The sequence below is a fragment of the Ostrea edulis genome, chromosome 5, assembly GCF_947568905.1.
Source record: "Ostrea edulis chromosome 5, xbOstEdul1.1, whole genome shotgun sequence".
NCBI classification, from domain to species: domain Eukaryota; kingdom Metazoa; phylum Mollusca; class Bivalvia; order Ostreida; family Ostreidae; genus Ostrea; species Ostrea edulis.
Window position 1 is genome coordinate 16,374,281 of NC_079168.1, and position 19,849 is coordinate 16,394,129.

The 19,849-nt window shown below is 34.1% G+C and overlaps 2 protein-coding genes across 2 annotated transcripts in view; one reads left to right on the forward strand and one right to left on the reverse strand.

Moving 5' to 3' along the window:
* Positions 1–19,849, reverse strand: part of LOC125651305 (uncharacterized) — a 167,723-nt gene that overhangs the window by 10,077 nt on the left and 137,797 nt on the right. The window lies entirely within an intron of this gene.
* LOC125648825 (ankyrin repeat and LEM domain-containing protein 1-like) lies at positions 112–18,952 on the forward strand. The gene is made up of 10 exons (XM_048875818.2): positions 112–183; positions 4,514–4,657; positions 6,878–6,983; positions 7,104–7,182; positions 12,444–12,521; positions 15,248–16,258; positions 16,606–16,809; positions 17,009–17,130; positions 17,220–17,349; positions 17,569–18,952. The coding sequence occupies exons 1-10, from the start codon at positions 131–133 to the stop codon at positions 17,733–17,735; spliced, it is 2,094 nt and encodes a 697-aa protein (XP_048731775.2). The 5' UTR covers positions 112–130; the 3' UTR covers positions 17,736–18,952.

The following is a 19,849-nucleotide window of genomic DNA, read 5'->3' on the forward strand; positions in this document are numbered from 1 at the left end:
TTAATATGTCCTATTCTATATTTACTATAAAAAGCGTCTGTATGATTATAAAAGTAAAAATGAAAACCAGTTTAAACAAATGATTTTTTCCCGAAAATAAATCATGTGACAATGTAGCGGGTTATTCAAAATGGCGCTGGCTTCTGCATCACTACTCGATGCGTTGAGTAGTGGTGATTTTGAGTAAGTTAATGGGGGATTTTACATTATCATAAATTTATCATGGAGATGTACATACTTATACAACATAGTTAGCTTGGGCATAAAATATTACATGCTTTAGTGCAAAATCTGGACTGCATTGACAGGTCCAGGCAGTAATATATTGTGTAGGAGATAGGGTTCACTGCAATCACCATATCATATATACCATATTGACACCTACATCATCGAGGCCTAGACCCCAAAACTTTAATGATTATGTACATATGCACAAGTACAATATACCAATTCTCCTATATAAATCGAAACATGACGCTGTTAAATGCATGTCACTAGTTTAATGATTCTTAATGATGATTAATGCCCCCCCCCCCCCCCCCCCCCCCATGATTGGTAGGGGATGTATGCCAAAGGTGTGATATGTATTTATACTAAAAATTATGCACTCAAATTTTGGGGCAGTTGTCAGGATGAATTGGAGATGTCCAATGTCTAGCTTATCTCTATTACAACTTAAACAGATCTCTTGATTTAGCTTTATAGCGAGTGCAGCGATCTATAATGACTAAAGCACGCGAAATAATCCGAGCTAAATCTAAACCTTTAACAAGAAATTTTTTTTGACGCCAATCCCAGAAGTCCCTTGTCAAAATGGCTGAGATCTCGCGAAGTCACACCTTGGACTATGATTGTGAACTAATGTGGATTAAAATCCTAATCTTGTGGTCTCCTAGCTAAAAAATTTAGTGCACCATTAGGCGTAATGTTTAATGAAGTGCAATGTTTATGAAAGGCAGGGTAAGATGATGTGTGACGTCATGTCTACGTTTTGATGTACGTCATAATGAAACTGACAGTGGCGGATCTAAAGACTTGTTATTTCCGTTTGTAAAAGTCATGCTACCGGGACAATATACGTAAGCATTAGGTGATACGTAATATGTCATCAAATACAAATTGTGTATAATCGACTGCAAACCACAAATCTAATTAAAATGCTACAGTCTCTGACACTGGAGATCCGCACATATACATGTGTATGTGCAATAGTGTTAAATTTATCGATTTATTAAGGTCTTCCGTAACAACGGAAGACCTTCTACTGATTGTGCTGGTTAAGATTATTCTTATTATTCTTTTTTTTCTTCTTTTTCCTAGATGCTAACTTTGAAGCTTCATATCTCGCTCATTTCTGCATGGATTTTGCTCAAATTTTCAGGGTTTATAAACTTTACAGAACGATTTTAAAATAATGTACTACATTTCAGAAATTGCCTTCTATTCACGAGTTATTCCCCTTTGAATGAAATTTTAGGGGCTTTGGTTTCCAGACAAAGGCTCCGAGACTGCATGTATAAGCTTGAGCAGAAAATGCATTGAAAATGAAAAGTAGGAGCATTGTAGTTGTGCACATCGTTTTTTGTTTTTTGATTACAGCGTTCGAAATAGTGGTTGTAAGGGTTAAAAAATTAGGACGCCTAAAGGAGCAAAAAATTACACATATTTTCCTTTGTATCTTTTAAACTAAAAATATTTTGTTAAGACGTGTAGAACAAAAGTTGTGCAAAATGTTAAGAGCTTTCTTTTGATATCCCTAAAAAGGGGCTGGCCCCTTAAATTAGGGATCTGGGGATCTTCAAAGTTTTCGCTTTATAACTCAAAAACGGTAAATATTTCGATATGGCTTTCACTGGAAAAGTTGTTCCTTAACATCTTATTGATCTCATAAACATAATATTTTGCTTGAGTATTGTGTTATATATGAGTAAAATGCTTGACCCGCAAACAGGTAACCGTATCATTAGGTAGGTGAAGGGGAAAAAATATATGTATAACTTACTTCGGCACGTGCCCCTGGCGTGAAATGCATACGCGACTTCTGTGCGCACTGTGTACATAATATACCTACATGTATTTACGCAGATAGATATTAAAGTTTAATAAAATATTCAAGATTTGAGAGCAATTTATTTGATTTGTATGTATAAATGATTCAAACTCGATGAATTATTCTCTTCAGTCTGAATATTATGCTATCATAATTTTGTTGTATGATAAAATATTGGTAACAGCTATAAACCTTTATTGTATGTCCTGAGCCATGAATTTCATAAATTTAAATAGCAATTTTTTGTTCATTATTGGGACTGAAAAGTTAAATGCTGAAAGAATTTAATCCCACATACACACGCGCCTCAAAAGACTGATTCATGGAATGAGATCATACACGCATGTACTTAAGTAATATAAATTTATTAAACACCTAACGATAAAAATTTATAGTACACCTTTATAGCTTCATTTCAATGATATATATTAAATTCTCAAACTATTTCATAAGTACATACGAGAAGTCAGAATCGCCAGCGTAGCCAAACTACTTATATCATTACAGTACTTATCTTCCTGTCACAGTACAGTTGATTATTTTCTTTCTAAAAACTTAACTTGTATTCGTCTTTTGTAAAATCACTGGATAAGTATTTCAAATAATTTTTCCCGGGATGATGTTACGTATAACATATCAAGAGGGAAAGAAGGCGAAAGGTAGATCCCACACACACATACTCATGTACGGTTCCTGTATTTTCATGTTAACTAGGCTGCATTAGGACCTGACCCAAGGACATATGGTCAAGTTTACGGTTTTTATGTCACACAGCTCCGACGGAAGACCTCTCGTTGCTTTGCAACGAGCTTGGCTCCAGTTTAAAATTATCATTATATTGAAAAAATGTGTTTTATGTTCAAAGGCAGTGCTGTTCACACGGTTTTACAAACTTGAAAGGTTTGCAACAAGACTTGGGCATTTTTATCACACAATTAGTGACTTGGAAAGATTGAGAGTAGAAATAAGGAAATTTCTCGATTGCCTCAATCGAGAACATACAGTTTAGAACAAGTCGCGTGTCAAAAGTTAAGCAAGTCAATGAAGGCAGCAAAAATAAATTGTATAATATAGTATAAAAATATTTCGATTACATTCGTCATGTTTATGTATAATATGTTTTAATGATTTAATATAAAACCCTGGGAGAAAACTAAAATGGGCTGTTTCTTGTTTAAATTGAACCTGATCAAAACATGAACATTACAAAATATGTACATACATGTAGCTGCGCTCGCTCAAACGGTAGCACCATCAACATATTAAAGCTATTTGAAATAGCTTGATTTAGCTATTTCAAATCTTTTATCAAATTAATTTCTAAAAGCATAAAAATCTAATTTCAATGAGTGAGCATATTTCATCCTTGAAGTCTGTACAACACATTGTAAACAAAAAATAATTCTTAAACTATGTCCCTTAGGGAGAATTTTGATTCACAATTTTCCAATGTTTAGGATTAAGTTGTTGAGCAACAGTTATGATCTGATCATCAGAATAGAATAAAAGTCAATGAGGATTAGCAGAATAATGGATTGGCAATCATGCAGGTTACACATTGTAAAGTTATCATACTTTTCTATGCTTCAATGCACACAGGGTAGTGGACAGTTAACATCATGTCGAGAGAAATTTCCCTTTCATGAAAAATCTTAAAATGATGTAGTATTGTTATGAACTATGATTAGGATAGTGTTGTGGTTAGTTCAAAGTGTAAACACATTAAAAAATTATTATGCAACTTTTTGGCTATACCACTGCACTTAAGAAATTCAGTCTAAACTAGCTTAATCAAGCTATTTCAAATAGCTTTATAAAGCTATATAGCTAAATGAAAAGATTGTGCTGGACCTATTAAAAAAAAATTGTTGCACTCTGTTTATTAATTATTGATAATAATTAACTTTTCCAGGTATGGTTTGGAGTTCATAAAACACTTGCTCCATTTTTATGATGAAGCTTGGTATCATGCTGTAGCAACATCAGCAAGAGTATATATTTATTATGTCATTTCAAAAGAATTGGTATTTTGGAACTTTTTAATGTCTCCTCTTAATTTTCTAAGTCTTTTGAATTTCTCAGTGACTGTACCAAGCAATGAAAGATCTGTATGTAATGTGTTGTAGTCTCTCTTTGCTTGGTAATTAAATTTTGACTGCAAAAAAGTTATAGTGTCTCAAGATGGAGGCTTTGGTAGAAAAAAATACATTCATAAATAGTACTAAATAGAGCTAAGCTATATCCAGAGACAATAGATTTGTTTCTGGTTTAGAACTATATTATAGTTAGCACCACAATGGAGAGAGCGAAGTCAAGTGTTGAAAAAAAATTCTCGGAATACAGATCTTTTTTATGGTTTTAACAAGGTGAATGGTGGACAGATATTATAAATAACCCTTTGTGTTTTTTCCTTTTTTTTTTATTTATTAGAGAATGGCAGTTTATGTACAGTGTATATTGTAGGCTATCAGAGCAGTTACTGAAGGAAGGAGCAGACCCAAATGAAGTATTGCCAGTAGAGGGTGTGGCTCCGATGCACATAGCAGCAGGACTTAGTAGTCATACGACACATTTACTGCTGGACTATAAAGGGAACCCCAATGTCAGGTGTTTAAACTTTGTTCAGTTTCATTTTATAGAATATCTAATATTGTGTAAAAGGTACATGTTTTCAAATTGTTTTAAAGTCATAATCGTAAACTTTTGCAATGGACAAAGTACACTACAGCCATATCCGATCCTGAATTTTAATTACATTTATAAATACTTTGAAACAGATATCAAAATTTTTTCCCACCAAAAATGACTAATATGACCTCACAAATTTTGTCAAAAATGTATTGAAATCGAAATGCAACTTGTATGTAAAACAGGGATATGGGATATTCGAAATAAGTAATAACTGTAATTAACTACTTTTTACAATGTAATTGAAAGTGCATGTCTAAAAAGGTATGTAATTGCTAGGGGTGAAACGATGCATTGTGATGCGGCCGAATCGTGATGTAGTGGTCTCGATTCGATGTTTGATTTATTTGGGGTCTGTTTCGGTTCGATACAGTTCTAAAATCATAGCACACATTGCTCTTGATAACATGGTTTCTGATTAGCCAATGGAATTGAAAATTGCCCAATCAACATACGAGTAAACTTTACTGTATCAAAATGGACACTGTTGAGTTGAAAAATGCACCCCCAATGTTTTAAATCCTGGGTATGTTGACATTTCGGCTTTAGGACAAGTGATAAGAGTGTTGCTTTATGTTAAACGCTTTTATATTATGTAGAATTTATTTGCAGAGAGCAATAAATACAACGAAACATAAGAAAATCTTAGCATTATAAAGAATTTGGTACATGCTATTGTATCGAATCGAAAATCATCGAATCGAGACTAAAGTATCGAAAATCGAATCGAATCAAGAAGGTACTGTATCGTTTCACCCCTAGTAATTGCAGTTACTTTTCAATTGCATGCCTTAATTTCACTGAAGCTAAAAATATTGAAAGAAATTCATTGTATGAATATAATGATCATGAATTAACAGGCTTTATTTTGATCTCATCTATGCTTCATACAGTAAGAAATAAACTTGCCAAATCTGTAGAGAACTCCTTAAAATTTTCTAAATATAATAGCTGTAATAATCTAAACATTCCCTACAATAATTTTTGGTAAAATGTCTACAAAAATCTTTATACTATGGATAAACTAGTATGTGATCATTCAATTTCATGTTGCATGCAATTTTTACAGTTTAGTTTTATTGTATCTTCCCTTTTCAATGGCTAATGTATGAGGCGAGAATCTAAATTAGATGTACAACATTTTCAAAACTTACTGAGCGACTTTCTTCAGACAACCCTTCGGAATACTTCTATGGAGTACTCCTGATTATCATTTCACACTTATCGCGCCAGGACAGTTAATGAGGGATTTGTTTTGAAATGTACATAATGTTAATACAGACCAGGGATATTTAGTTGAAGTGTTAATATCTACCCAAGATGAATTGTTTAATAAAACATGAGAGCATTTGATTTTACAATCATTTTAAAAGATATGTATTCCAGCACAGTGAATTCCAAAACCAAATGCAAGCAGATGCCATCTGAGTGATGGGACAGCTGAAAATCTGGTTTATATACACAAGTATACTGTGTTATAGGGATCATTTTAACAAAAAGTAAAATTCCAAGTAATTGAAACTATTTGATTACAATAGCTAAGTGAAAAACTGTGTAATGTCAAAGGAACTGGCTTTGTAATTGAAAGTAATTACCGGTATTTGAACCCATCCCTGACATGAAATGTAAAATTTCTAAGCATTTTTTAAAAAATATTTAACATGGACCGCATGAATCAACCAAAACTTTGTAATAATTAACTTATTTTAATTTGATCATGGCTGATGCATTTGCCCATATTCTCTGAAGCAAAACATTTTGGAATAATGGCGATTTTATGGTCATTTAAGAGATGATACAAAATGCATTGCCAATTATTCATGATACTGTTTAGAGTGAATTTAAATAAAATTGACTAAAATAATTATTTGTTTTTGTATATCTCACCTACTTAATAACAAATTTGTACAAAGACTTCTATTACTTGTATGTAGTATAAAGTTATGATCAGAATTAGGCTAAAATTAGACCGTTCATAAACCTGTAGTTCTTTATATCTGTGTATAAAATTGTAGATGTAACTAACTGTAAAAAAGAACATCAAGAGTTTGAAGTCTTATTACTGCTGTTGAAGCACTCAAGGCAATTTTATGACTTTGATTAGATGAAATAAATTATCATGTTAATAAATTACTATAGGTCTGTAGAGGGTACCACACCAATGCATGTTGCTTGCATATGGGGGAAGAAGGATGTCCTAATTACTCTGCTACAACATGGTGGTGATCCTTTTATTAAAGATCAGGTAAAGTCTGAGAAAAATGGTCATTGTGATATGCCAGCAGATTAGAGGTAAACCACCGTGATTTAATGTCTACTTCTGGGTATACACCCACCAATTAATTATGCAACGTTTCATTCCTAGGATGGGGAGACTGCATTTGGTAGTGCAGCAAAATTTAATCAGCAAAGCTGCCTGGAAGCTCTCAAGTTTCACATGTCAGGTAATTTTATAATGTCCCACTATGTGTGTACTTATGTAGTATATTCAAAATTTAGCATGATAGGAGCTGATACACAGTTTGGTGTCATCATGAATTAATCATGAATTAATGCCTCTAATTATTAAAAGTTTTTCCCAAACAGATGAACAAGTTTTAGTTTTAGCTAGTGATACAATGTACATGTACTGACATGTAACGGTTTAGTTTTAGCTAGTGATACAATGTACATGTACTGACATGTAACGTTTTAGTTTTAGCTAGTGATACAGTGTACATGTACTGACATGTAACGGTTTAGTTTTAGCTAGTGATACAGTGTACGTGTACTGACATGTAACGTTTTAGTTTTAGCTAGTGATACAGTGTACATGTACTGACATGTAACGGTTTAGTTTTAGCTAGTGATACAGTGTACATGTACTGACATGTAACGGTTTAGTTTTAGCTAGTGATACAGTGTACATGTACTGACATGTAACGTTTTAGTTTTAGCTAGTGATACAGTGTACATGTACTGACATGTAACGGTTTAGTTTTAGCTAGTGATACAGTGTACCTGTACTGACATGTAACGTTTTAGTTTTAGCTAGTGATACAGTGTACGTGTACTGACATGTAACGGTTTTAGTTTTAGCTAGTGATACAGTGTACGTGTACTGACATGTAACGGTTTTAGTTTTAGCTAGTGATACAGTGTACGTGTACTGACATGTAACGGTTTTAGTTTTAGCTAGTGATACAGTGTACGTGTACTGACATGTAACGGTTTAGTTTTAGCTAGTGATACAGTGTACGTGTACTGACATGTAACGGTTTAGTTTTAGCTAGTGATACAGTGTACGTGTACTGACATGTAACGTTTTAGTTTTAGCTAGTGATACAGTGTACGTGTACTGACATGTAACGGTTTTAGTTTTAGCTAGTGATACAGTGTACGTGTACTGACATGTAACGGTTTTAGTTTTAGCTAGTGATACAGTGTACGTGTACTGACATGTAACGGTTTAGTTTTAGCTAGTGATACAGTGTACGTGTACTGACATGTAACGTTTTAGTTTTAGCTAGTGATACAGTGTACATGTACTGACATGTAACGGTTTAGTTTTAGCTAGTGATACAGTGTACATGTACTGACATGTAACGTTTTAGTTTTAGCTAGTGATACAGTGTACATGTACTGACATGTAACGTTTTAGTTTTAGCTAGTGATACAGTGTACGTGTACTGACATGTAACGGTTTTAGTTTTAGCTAGTGATACAGTGTACGTGTACTGACATGTAACGGTTTTAGTTTTAGCTAGTGATACAGTGTACGTGTACTGACATGTAACGGTTTTAGTTTTAGCTAGTGATACAGTGTACGTGTACTGACATGTAACGGTTTAGTTTTAGCTAGTGATACAGTGTACGTGTACTGACATGTAACGGTTTAGTTTTAGCTAGTGATACAGTGTACGTGTACTGACATGTAACGGTTTAGTTTTAGCTAGTGATACAGTGTACATGTACTGACATGTAACGTTTTAGTTTTAGCTAGTGATACAGTGTACGTGTACTGACATGTAACGGTTTTAGTTTTAGCTAGTGATACAGTGTACGTGTACTGACATGTAACGGTTTTAGTTTTAGCTAGTGATACAGTGTACGTGTACTGACATGTAACGGTTTAGTTTTAGCTAGTGATACAGTGTACGTGTACTGACATGTAACGGTTTAGTTTTAGCTAGTGATACAGTGTACATGTACTGACATGTAACTAGTGATACAGTGTACATGTACTGACATGTAACGGTTTAGTTTTAGCTAGTGATACAATGTACATGTACTGACATGTAACGGTTTAGTTTTAGCTAGTGATACAGTGTACATGTACTGACATGTAACGTTTTAGTTTTAGCTAGTGATACAGTGTACATGTACTGACATGTAACGGTTTAGTTTTAGCTAGTGATACAGTGTACGTGTACTGACATGTAACGGTTTAGTTTTAGCTAGTGATACAGTGTACATGTACTGACATGTAACTAGTGATACAGTGTACATGTACTGACATGTAACGTTTTAGTTTTAGCTAGTGATACAATGTACATGTACTGACATGTAACGTTTTAGTTTTAGCTAGTGATACAGTGTACATGTACTGACATGTAACGTTTTAGTTTTAGCTAGTGATACAGTGTACATGTACTGACATGTAACGGTTTAGTTTTAGCTAGTGATACAGTGTACATGTACTGACATGTAACGTTTTAGTTTTAGCTAGTGATACAGTGTACGTGTACTGACATGTAACGGTTTTAGTTTTAGCTAGTGATACAGTGTACGTGTACTGACATGTAACGGTTTTAGTTTTAGCTAGTGATACAGTGTACGTGTACTGACATGTAACGGTTTAGTTTTAGCTAGTGATACAGTGTACGTGTACTGACATGTAACGGTTTAGTTTTAGCTAGTGATACAGTGTACGTGTACTGACATGTAACGGTTTAGTTTTAGCTAGTGATACAGTGTACATGTACTGACATGTAACGTTTTAGTTTTAGCTAGTGATACAGTGTACGTGTACTGACATGTAACGGTTTTAGTTTTAGCTAGTGATACAGTGTACGTGTACTGACATGTAACGGTTTTAGTTTTAGCTAGTGATACAGTGTACGTGTACTGACATGTAACGGTTTAGTTTTAGCTAGTGATACAGTGTACGTGTACTGACATGTAACGGTTTAGTTTTAGCTAGTGATACAGTGTACATGTACTGACATGTAACGTTTTAGTTTTAGCTAGTGATACAGTGTACATGTACTGACATGTAACGGTTTAGTTTTAGCTAGTGATACAGTGTACGTGTACTGACATGTAACGGTTTAGTTTTAGCTAGTGATACAGTGTACATGTACTGACATGTAACGTTTTAGTTTTAGCTAGTGATACAGTGTACATGTACTGACATGTAACTAGTGATACAGTGTACATGTACTGACATGTAACGTTTTAGTTTTAGCTAGTGATACAGTGTACATGTACTGACATGTAACGGTTTAGTTTTAGCTAGTGATACAGTGTACATGTACTGACATGTAACGGTTTAGTTTTAGCTAGTGATACAGTGTACATGTACTGACATGTAACTAGTGATACAGTGTACATGTACTGACATGTAACGGTTTAGTTTTAGCTAGTGATACAATGTACATGTACTGACATGTAACGGTTTAGTTTTAGCTAGTGATACAGTGTACATGTACTGACATGTAACGTTTTAGTTTTAGCTAGTGATACAGTGTACATGTACTGACATGTAACGGTTTAGTTTTAGCTAGTGATACAGTGTACGTGTACTGACATGTAACGGTTTAGTTTTAGCTAGTGATACAGTGTACATGTACTGACATGTAACGTTTTAGTTTTAGCTAGTGATACAGTGTACATGTACTGACATGTAACGGTTTAGTTTTAGCTAGTGATACAGTGTACGTGTACTGACATGTAACGGTTTTAGTTTTAGCTAGTGATACAGTGTACATGTACTGACATGTAACGGTTTAGTTTTAGCTAGTGATACAGTGTACATGTACTGACATGTAACTAGTGATACAGTGTACATGTACTGACATGTAACGGTTTAGTTTTAGCTAGTGATACAATGTACATGTACTGACATGTAACGGTTTAGTTTTAGCTAGTGATACAGTGTACATGTACTGACATGTAACGTTTTAGTTTTAGCTAGTGATACAGTGTACATGTACTGACATGTAACGGTTTAGTTTTAGCTAGTGATACAGTGTACGTGTACTGACATGTAACGGTTTAGTTTTAGCTAGTGATACAGTGTACATGTACTGACATGTAACGTTTTAGTTTTAGCTAGTGATACAGTGTACGTGTACTGACATGTAACGTTTTAGTTTTAGCTAGTGATACAGTGTACATGTACTGACATGTAACGGTTTAGTTTTAGCTAGTGATACAGTGTACATGTACTGACATGTAACTAGTGATACAGTGTACATGTACTGACATGTAACGTTTTAGTTTTAGCTAGTGATACAATGTACATGTACTGACATGTAACGTTTTAGTTTTAGCTAGTGATACAGTGTACATGTACTGACATGTAACGTTTTAGTTTTAGCTAGTGATACAGTGTACATGTACTGACATGTAACGGTTTAGTTTTAGCTAGTGATACAGTGTACATGTACTGACATGTAACGTTTTAGTTTTAGCTAGTGATACAGTGTACGTGTACTGACATGTAACGGTTTAGTTTTAGCTAGTGATACAGTGTACATGTACTGACATGTAACGTTTTAGTTTTAGCTAGTGATACAGTGTACGTGTACTGACATGTAACGGTTTAGTTTTAGCTAGTGATACAGTGTATGTGTACTGACATGTAACGGTTTAGTTTTAGCTAGTGATACAGTGTACATGTACTGACATGTAACGGTTTAGTTTTAGCTAGTGATACAGTGTACATGTACTGACATGTAACAGTCTCGGGTAATTTAGTGTCCCTGTTGTGTACAGGTGCATTGATAGAGAATTTAATTTTTTTTAAAACATCATCAATCAATTACATGTAAATGCTAAGATATGAATAAAGATAAATACTCATGGTATTAGAACCAGTGATTCGTTAATGAGTGACCCAAAATGTTCAAGGAGCTGTGCTACTACTTCATCTGGAAGTAAATAGAGATCTTAATATACATGTAAATAGCATATAATTTAAAGCTTTCTCTTTAATTTGATATATAATTTGTATTACCCCCTCTTTCTATATAAATTTTAAATACCATCTGAAACACATGTAACATTTATTACAGAAGGTAGATAAGAGGGTTACTATGACAACCATAGCATCACAGTTACCATGAAAACCATATATGATACTGTCAACGACAACATAATTATGTAAAAATAAAAAAGAATATTCATAGGTTCATTAATTTTCAATAACCCATGCAATCCCCACCTCAGTGTTCAATAAACAGGATTTGTTTGTGATACATTGTTTCTCTGATGCACAAGGCGATTCTCTCACCACCTTGAATACATAAAATTCTTAATTCTCACTCCCCACTGATTGTATATACTGGAACATATAGATTAAGAGGTTTTAAAATATAATATGAGACAGATAGTAAAGTTAGTAGGAGATATTAACATAATAGTCCAGGAAGTTCAAAGTTTGCTATATGTGGTTCAAACACTTTGGACTGTCCGTCATGTCAAATGTACATTTATTTTGTAGAAGACCTCAGCTCAAGTTCAAGTACTTTGAAAGAGTTACTGTCAAAGAAAACATACTGCATGGACGTGACTTCACCAGGTATTTACGATTTCCTTCAGTATCGAGTCACACTGAAGGGATACATCTTGTTTTAGCCAGATTTCTTCTTGTCCTCGCCATACTTATATACTTATTTACCATTTCACCTTGGATTCTGATATATGGCATGTAGATGTACCATCATATGAAGATGTGATATTTACTATTGTGGCCTTCGTTTCTAGGAAAATTTGTCCATGCCATATCATTACATATTGTTAGACTTAAAATTCTGATATCTAGTTTGTATGTGCATTTCCATATGCTGATGCATGATTTACCATTATGATCTTCATTTGACCTTGTATAGTCTTGAAAAGTCAAGGTTTTTTAGGAAAATTTGACCATGCCACCATTACACTTAATGTTTGATATAACGATATTTGCCATGTAGATGCACCAGCATGCAGGATTTACCATCACAACCTATATATGACTTTGTATTGTAGTCTGAAGGTTGTTGTTGTAATCTCAGATATTTGCTCCAGTCCTAAAAGAGGGTTGAGTTATCTAGCTATGTAAACTGTTCCCTAAGGCCAAGAGCAGCAGTATACAGTTATTGACTTGGTTCAAGGACAACAGCTGTTTTGTTTGACCCTTGAACGGATCTGTTGCCCAAAGCTGATGGTTTTGGGCAACAGATCCGTTCGAGGAACAAACAAGACTGCTGTTGTCCGAGTACACCGTCTATAAATGTTTTGTTATACACCTTCATTCTTTTTATTTTCTTTTTCTAGATGCACATGGTTTGTTGACTTTGAACTTTTAAGAGGACAGTGTGACTGCATACATTTATTACCATATCCACTAGTTTAAAAGAAAACATACCCAATATTCTAATTATGAAGTACATTTTTTGTGTTTCTGCTCTGCTTTTCATCAAATAAATTCTGTATTTCATCATAATTTAAATCAGTGAACATTGCCATTACACAAACAAAGCAGCAGACCAAGAATCATGTGACTTGTGTTGCCAAAAAAGAATAGGCCTGATCAACCAGTCAATAGACCACAAGTGTGAGAGATGGTTTAACAGTTAAAATGTTGGTTCTAAATTCCTATCATTTTTTATAGGAAAAAAATAAGGTGTATAACAAACTGCAATGAGGACCTAATGGGTCATTAGTTGTTGTAGCTCTACTATGTACCCCTTACAACAACTATTTTGACACACTCTTTCATCATCAGATTTAAGAAGATTTGGAAATTGTGTGTGCCGGTGTGTTGTTTTTGAATTATCAGTCAAACAAGTGTGTGTTGTCGGAAGTATTCTATAAGATACATAAACACCATGAGGCATATAACATACACAAATTTACGCTAAACCAATCAACTGTCTTTATTGTTTGTCGATTATAACAGTTCTGTTGTTTCCACAACAGTCGAATTATTGAACTTTTATCTAAAATTATATCATAATGGTGACTACACCTGAAACTGCATTGTTTTTACAGCTTCATAACCAAATACTGATGTCATAATAAAATCAGGTGGTATTCCTAACTTTTTTTAAATAGTAATATTATATTAAATGAATGTAATTTTGCAGGATATAGTCATTGTAACATGTATATGTACCAGTAGTTCTTTTATTATAATCCATAAAATAATACACCAGTACTATAGTACATATACTTCAAGGCTATTCGAGCAAAAAAAATATGGGGGGAGGGAAGGCACTTTATTTTTAAGACAGCCACCCATACAATTAAACTTTCCTCTGCTACTACCACCCATACAAATAGATTCTCCCCTGCCACCACCACCCATACAAATAGAATTAAGAATTCAATCTGTGATCCATTCTCTACCCAAACTCAAGTTGTAATGTCATCTTAAGCATGCTGATTTTAATAATTAACAGAGAAGGTTTGCTCATACCAAAATTATTACACTACCGTAGTAGCCTGATATTTAGCATTTGGTCTTCTAGCAGTGTTGTAGGTTCGAACCTTGCCCTTGACATAGACCTTAGTGTTAAAACAGGTTGTACATGTTGGTGTTCCAGACATGTGTGGCACATCACAATGTTTTGAGGAAATTCGGGCATTTTAATTTTTTTTTTACACAAATGCGGATATTATTATTACCTTGAAAGACCTGACAATAAGGGCTTATGGCTGCAACTTCTTTGTTAACTCGTACATAATTTTCTTCTCGTTCCCTTCCAAGTTCGCTAAAAATATCCCTTAATAGATCATATCTGGAGATGGTGTACATCTAATCATGTCACTCCAACAGAAAACATTTCATTTTCATTTATTCATTTATTATTGTTATCATTTCTACACAAACTGAAACATTTACTTTGAATAGAATTATCTGCCCATATATCAAACTTTTTTTGTACATAATGTAGGATGGCACCACTTTTCTTCTTTAATTTATATTAAAAGAAATTTCGCAACATGATACAGACTCTGCAATGTCTTCATTTTTATCATAATTCACTAGCACCCATATTTTTTTTAACCTAGAAGACAACCACCCATACAAATACATTTTCCCAACTCACCACTACCCATACAAATACATATTCCCAAATCACCCCCACCCATACAAAAAAATATCAACTGCCTTCCCTCCCCCCCTCCCCCATACGTTTTTTGCTGGATTAGCCCTCAGATAATTAGATGTATAGCTGCACATGTACCTGCAATGTTCTAATGTAAATCATGTATTTATATATTGTCAGTTATGGTAAACGTTTCGTGCTCTGTTTGCAGATCACCCTTATATTGACGTAAAAGGCAGGAAGAATGATACTTTCGATGATTCATTCCAGACCTGCACCAGTCATTGTGATGCATGTACTTGTAACAAACTGGATAGTATTTGTTTGGAACACAAAAATTCTCCAAGAAGCAACGGTGTCCAAGCAGATCTTGGACAGGGAGATCATGAAAACTGTGTGTACGAGGTATTCAAAAATGCAGTGACCTCACCAACACGTGTTTCAGTTAACCCAGTGAATTTGAGTGATCTGATCACTTCAGACGAAAGCTTCTGTGTGGAGAATGATGATAATCTGCTCAAACAGTTTAGTGCAATAGACCTCAAATCTCCAAGGCAGAGGAAAATATTCACACCACCTGTTACTCTTCCATCTTCTTTGCCTGCAAACCTCAGTGATCTTCTGACATCAGATGAAAGCTTCGTTCCTCCAAGCAAGGTCAGTTTTGCAAAAAGTTTGAATAATTTAGCCATGAAATCCCCAAGTAAAAAAGACTTTGTGAGACAGTGGCATCAGCAGAATTTCCCCTTAGCAACAGACTCTGTTTCTTCCACACTTGAACAGTCAGATGATACCATTCCATATGATTCATATGAAGATCTGGACAAAACTCTACCATACAGTATAGGTTCAATATCGCTTAGCAGCACTGGAGAATCTACTGTACACTACTGGGAGGATCCAGTGACCGGTAGCAGACTGATCGAAAAACATATCCTCTCTTCATTCTGTGGCAGTAGTGGACGTCCATCTAACATCAGTATCTGTAGTTTGTCAACAGTTGATTCTCAGAGAACGGAGTTGTATGATTGGACCTGTTATTCCAAGTTATCTTCTGATTGCAATGTGTTGACAAACAATGAAATCCGGCAAAAGTTGCAGAGCCTTGGTGATAATCCAGGACCGGTGATACCCTCCACCAGGCAAACTTATCTCACACGGCTGAAACATCTCGAGACAAATGTCAAGTGTGGTCAGCTTGGAATCACAAAGAAGTTACCAGGTGCGTTTGTGTTTAATACAGTAGGTATTCAGGATACCTTGAAGGTTTCCAAGTGTGAATTCTAAAACATATGTTCTTTGTAGATTTTCAATGATCATGATTTCATGGTACATTAAGTTTAGAATTTTGGTAATTTTGTGTTTGCTGTTATTTTATTGATATTATGTTAAACAATATAGAGTAGAATTGGTAGTGTATGTTATTGATATTAAAATATATGTAGATCCACTCCAAAATACATGATGCTTTACACATGGCATTAAGAATACTTAATAAGCAATTTTTCAATATGATAGGAACTGAGCATTCAATATCTTAAACTCAGAAAAAAGTAAATATTTACTCAGATTATCCATCTGTGCTGAGTGCTGCCATTGATGGGAAGTTTGATCTACATGGTCTGAGAGAGTTGGCAGAGGATTTGATACGAGTGTTTAATGACAAGAGTCTGTCCAGTACCTGGAGAGAGGGGACTGTTAAATCATCCTTCAATTACCTCCTACTTGACCCTCGGATCACTCAAGATTTACCGAACAGGGCAGATAATCTAGGTAATTCTTAATCTGGTTACAAGAATTTGGTTTGATGCATTTATTCACGTTACCATGTGCTATGAAATCTTACAGAAAACTAAATGCTAGAAATCTTCCATACTTTGCGTCCAATGTTATTCAACAATAGATTTCAGCTACAATGTTTTTATTAAAAAAACAGTATGAATTATACATATTAGAAACGTTTTTCTTGTAGGTGAATTAGAGACATTTCAGATTTTTGTTGGTGCTATCTTTTACATTGGCAAAGGAAAGCGATCTCGTCCATATTGTCATCTGTTTGAAGCTCTGTCTCATTTGACGAAACAGCAGAACAAGGTTAGTAAGGTACATGGGCACCAATCAAGAACCTCACTAAAACAGGTGTGTTTTTGATGGCTGATAATTTTTTACTGTATGTATTGCAGGTTGGCAGTAAAGTACAACACATCCTGGACATCTGGAATGATGGACAAGGAGTTGTCTCCCTTCACTGTTTTCAGAGCGTGATCCCGGTGGAGGCCTACACACGAGAAGCCTGCATGGTGGATGCCATTGGTAAGTTCACACAGCTGTTGGTTTTTTTTTCAAATTGTGAAACACTTTATTTACTGTTCAAGATAAAAACAGACATTATCAGTTAGCATCTTTTTTGTGTCGGAGAAACAAGTTTGGTATTTCAAGTAATTTCACAGGGTTTTTCATTAACTAAACATTTATACATGTAATAATTGATTACATCTCTAGTGTCATGCAATATAGTGATGCTATTTTTAGGTTTGCCACGATTAACAAACATAAAAAGAGGTGACTTCTATGGTCCTGCCACATCATGGTCCAGGCGGGATCGCCAGAGGTTTGGGGTGTACCTTTTGAAAAAGGCTCTACAAATATTTCTGGGAGAGGGAGAAAGACAAATCTCTCCAGTAGACATAAGAAAATGAAGTTTTAAAACATTTGGTACAGTTGAAATTGGAATCCATTAAGATCCAGAATCCTTTCGGTATAAATATGAATTCCAGTTTCTATTGTAAGAGGATCTGGGATTTTACTGGATTTCTGTTTGTACTAAAACATATATGTCTACAGTGTACAATGTATATTTAGGAAATATGTATTAAAAATAGAATTGGATGCAGCTCTGGTTCACAAATATTTTATAAGGAAGAGGGCAGCTTAAAGACTGGAACTGCATACCATTTTATCTAATAGGTCTGTGTTGTTCAGTGAATGTTTGTGAAATGTGCACAGAAAACATATCTGGCTTTACTTACATGTACCATTTGACTGTTGTATGAGGTCTTGCTATTGTGAAAGATTTTCTGCTGGTTGTAACAGGGTAAATGTACATCTATGTTGTAGAACTTGTGACAGTATAACTGTTTATCTCTTGACTATTTTGTACATCTGATGTCATATTTGTGATATTGTGTTATTGTTGTGAATGTATTATATATGTATTGACCTTTACATGAATAATTAAGTTCAGTTTTTCCTGTGTACTGATGCATTGTATTTTGGAAGCCAAAGTACTGTATTTGTTTTTGTATTGTATCAATCTGTCGTTTCTGATATTTATGTGTACATTTATCTCTCTGCTGTATAGATGTTTATATTGCTGATGTTTTATTTGTGAAGTCATTATTTTAATAAAAATTTCATGAGATTATGAATCCATGAAAATTTACTTCTCTTACCGGTAATACTTATGTGTATTAGTAAAACGTCGCTTTTGAAAATGAACTCTTCAAGATAATTTCCAAATTTAATAAAGAGTTCATAAAAACAATTGTATGAAATTTCAATGTTATATTCTTTGAAGTTATTTTATCGTAAAACTTGTTTATTTTAAAAATTGAATCAGTCCGTACAAATAAATTTTACAGAAATACAAATTTTACAGTGTACAGCGAGTGTATTGTTAATCAATATAAATTGCTTATAGAGGGGAATATATCAGTTTTGAATGTAATGCAGTAGTTGTGTGTGTTTTTATGCTGCATCTTTTGTTGCTTTATGTAGATTCTATGTTCCTTTGTTGTTTTATGGATGAAAAATGTTTAATCTGAATGTTAATTGTTTTGTTATGCTTGGTATGTGTGCAGTCTGATACCGGTAGCAGAATGTATTCAATAAATTTTCTGGTATATTCCTACGTTAATATCGTTACATGCATTATACAACATCTTTCATTTGGCTTGGTATTCTCAAAAGTTTTTGAATTGCCAACATCTAAAGGTAGAGCTGCTCTTAATTTGGAATGTAAACCCTTCAGGGCTCATCAGCATGAGGGATATGGAGTATTTAAAACCTTGCAATATCGTGTTGTGGGGTATTATTCACTAAAGAATGAAGCAATAGAAAACAGTGAATTTAGGGTAGTATGACACTGTCAGCATACTACACTGTATTTATGAATCCTTTTGAAACACGAATGTGTAGTTTCAGATTTTTTTTCAGAAAGAAAACATTTTATAGTCTCTTGCTTATTTTTTTTAATACTGAAAATGTAACTTTAAGTTTTCTTTTTTATTTCTAAAAACATAGAGAAACTTTGTGAATATTTCTGACAATGATGCATCTTTGAAGGATATATAATAACTTCATAGTAACAATATGAATCTTACTGACAAAATTGATCTATATTTGTAGAAATGAAAATAATTAGAAAATATGCAATTTTCCAATAAATACATTATTTCTTAAAATTATTATAACAAACTATAGTAGTATAAAAAGTAATATTTTGGGACCAAATAAGGCCAAAACCATTTTAATCTGTTTGATTGGAATAGCTCACCCAAGACTATAATTCAGGTGAGCTAAACAAGAGTCACAGTGATCATGTAATTCACCTTGCTCATACAGAGATACATGCAAAAGCTTGGGACATCACAAGTGTAACTTTGTAATGTAGCCCCAAGTTTTAGCAACCTGGAATCTGCATCAGATGAGGATGCTTATTCACATCAATTTGGCAGATTGTAACCTTATGGTGAAGGGAAGCTAACTTTTATATATATGGTATGTAAAACTGTATTATGGTGTGAATGAACTG

Coding starts and splice junctions, on each gene's coding strand:
- LOC125648825 (XM_048875818.2), top strand. CDS start 131: ATGGCGCTGGCTTCTGCATCACTACTCGATGCGTTGAGTAGTGGTGAT. Junction 4,658..6,877: donor AAAGGGAACCCCAATGTCAG/GTGTTTAAACTT, acceptor AAATTACTATAG/GTCTGTAGAGGGTACCACAC. Junction 17,131..17,219: donor TGACGAAACAGCAGAACAAG/GTTAGTAAGGTA, acceptor TATGTATTGCAG/GTTGGCAGTAAAGTACAACA.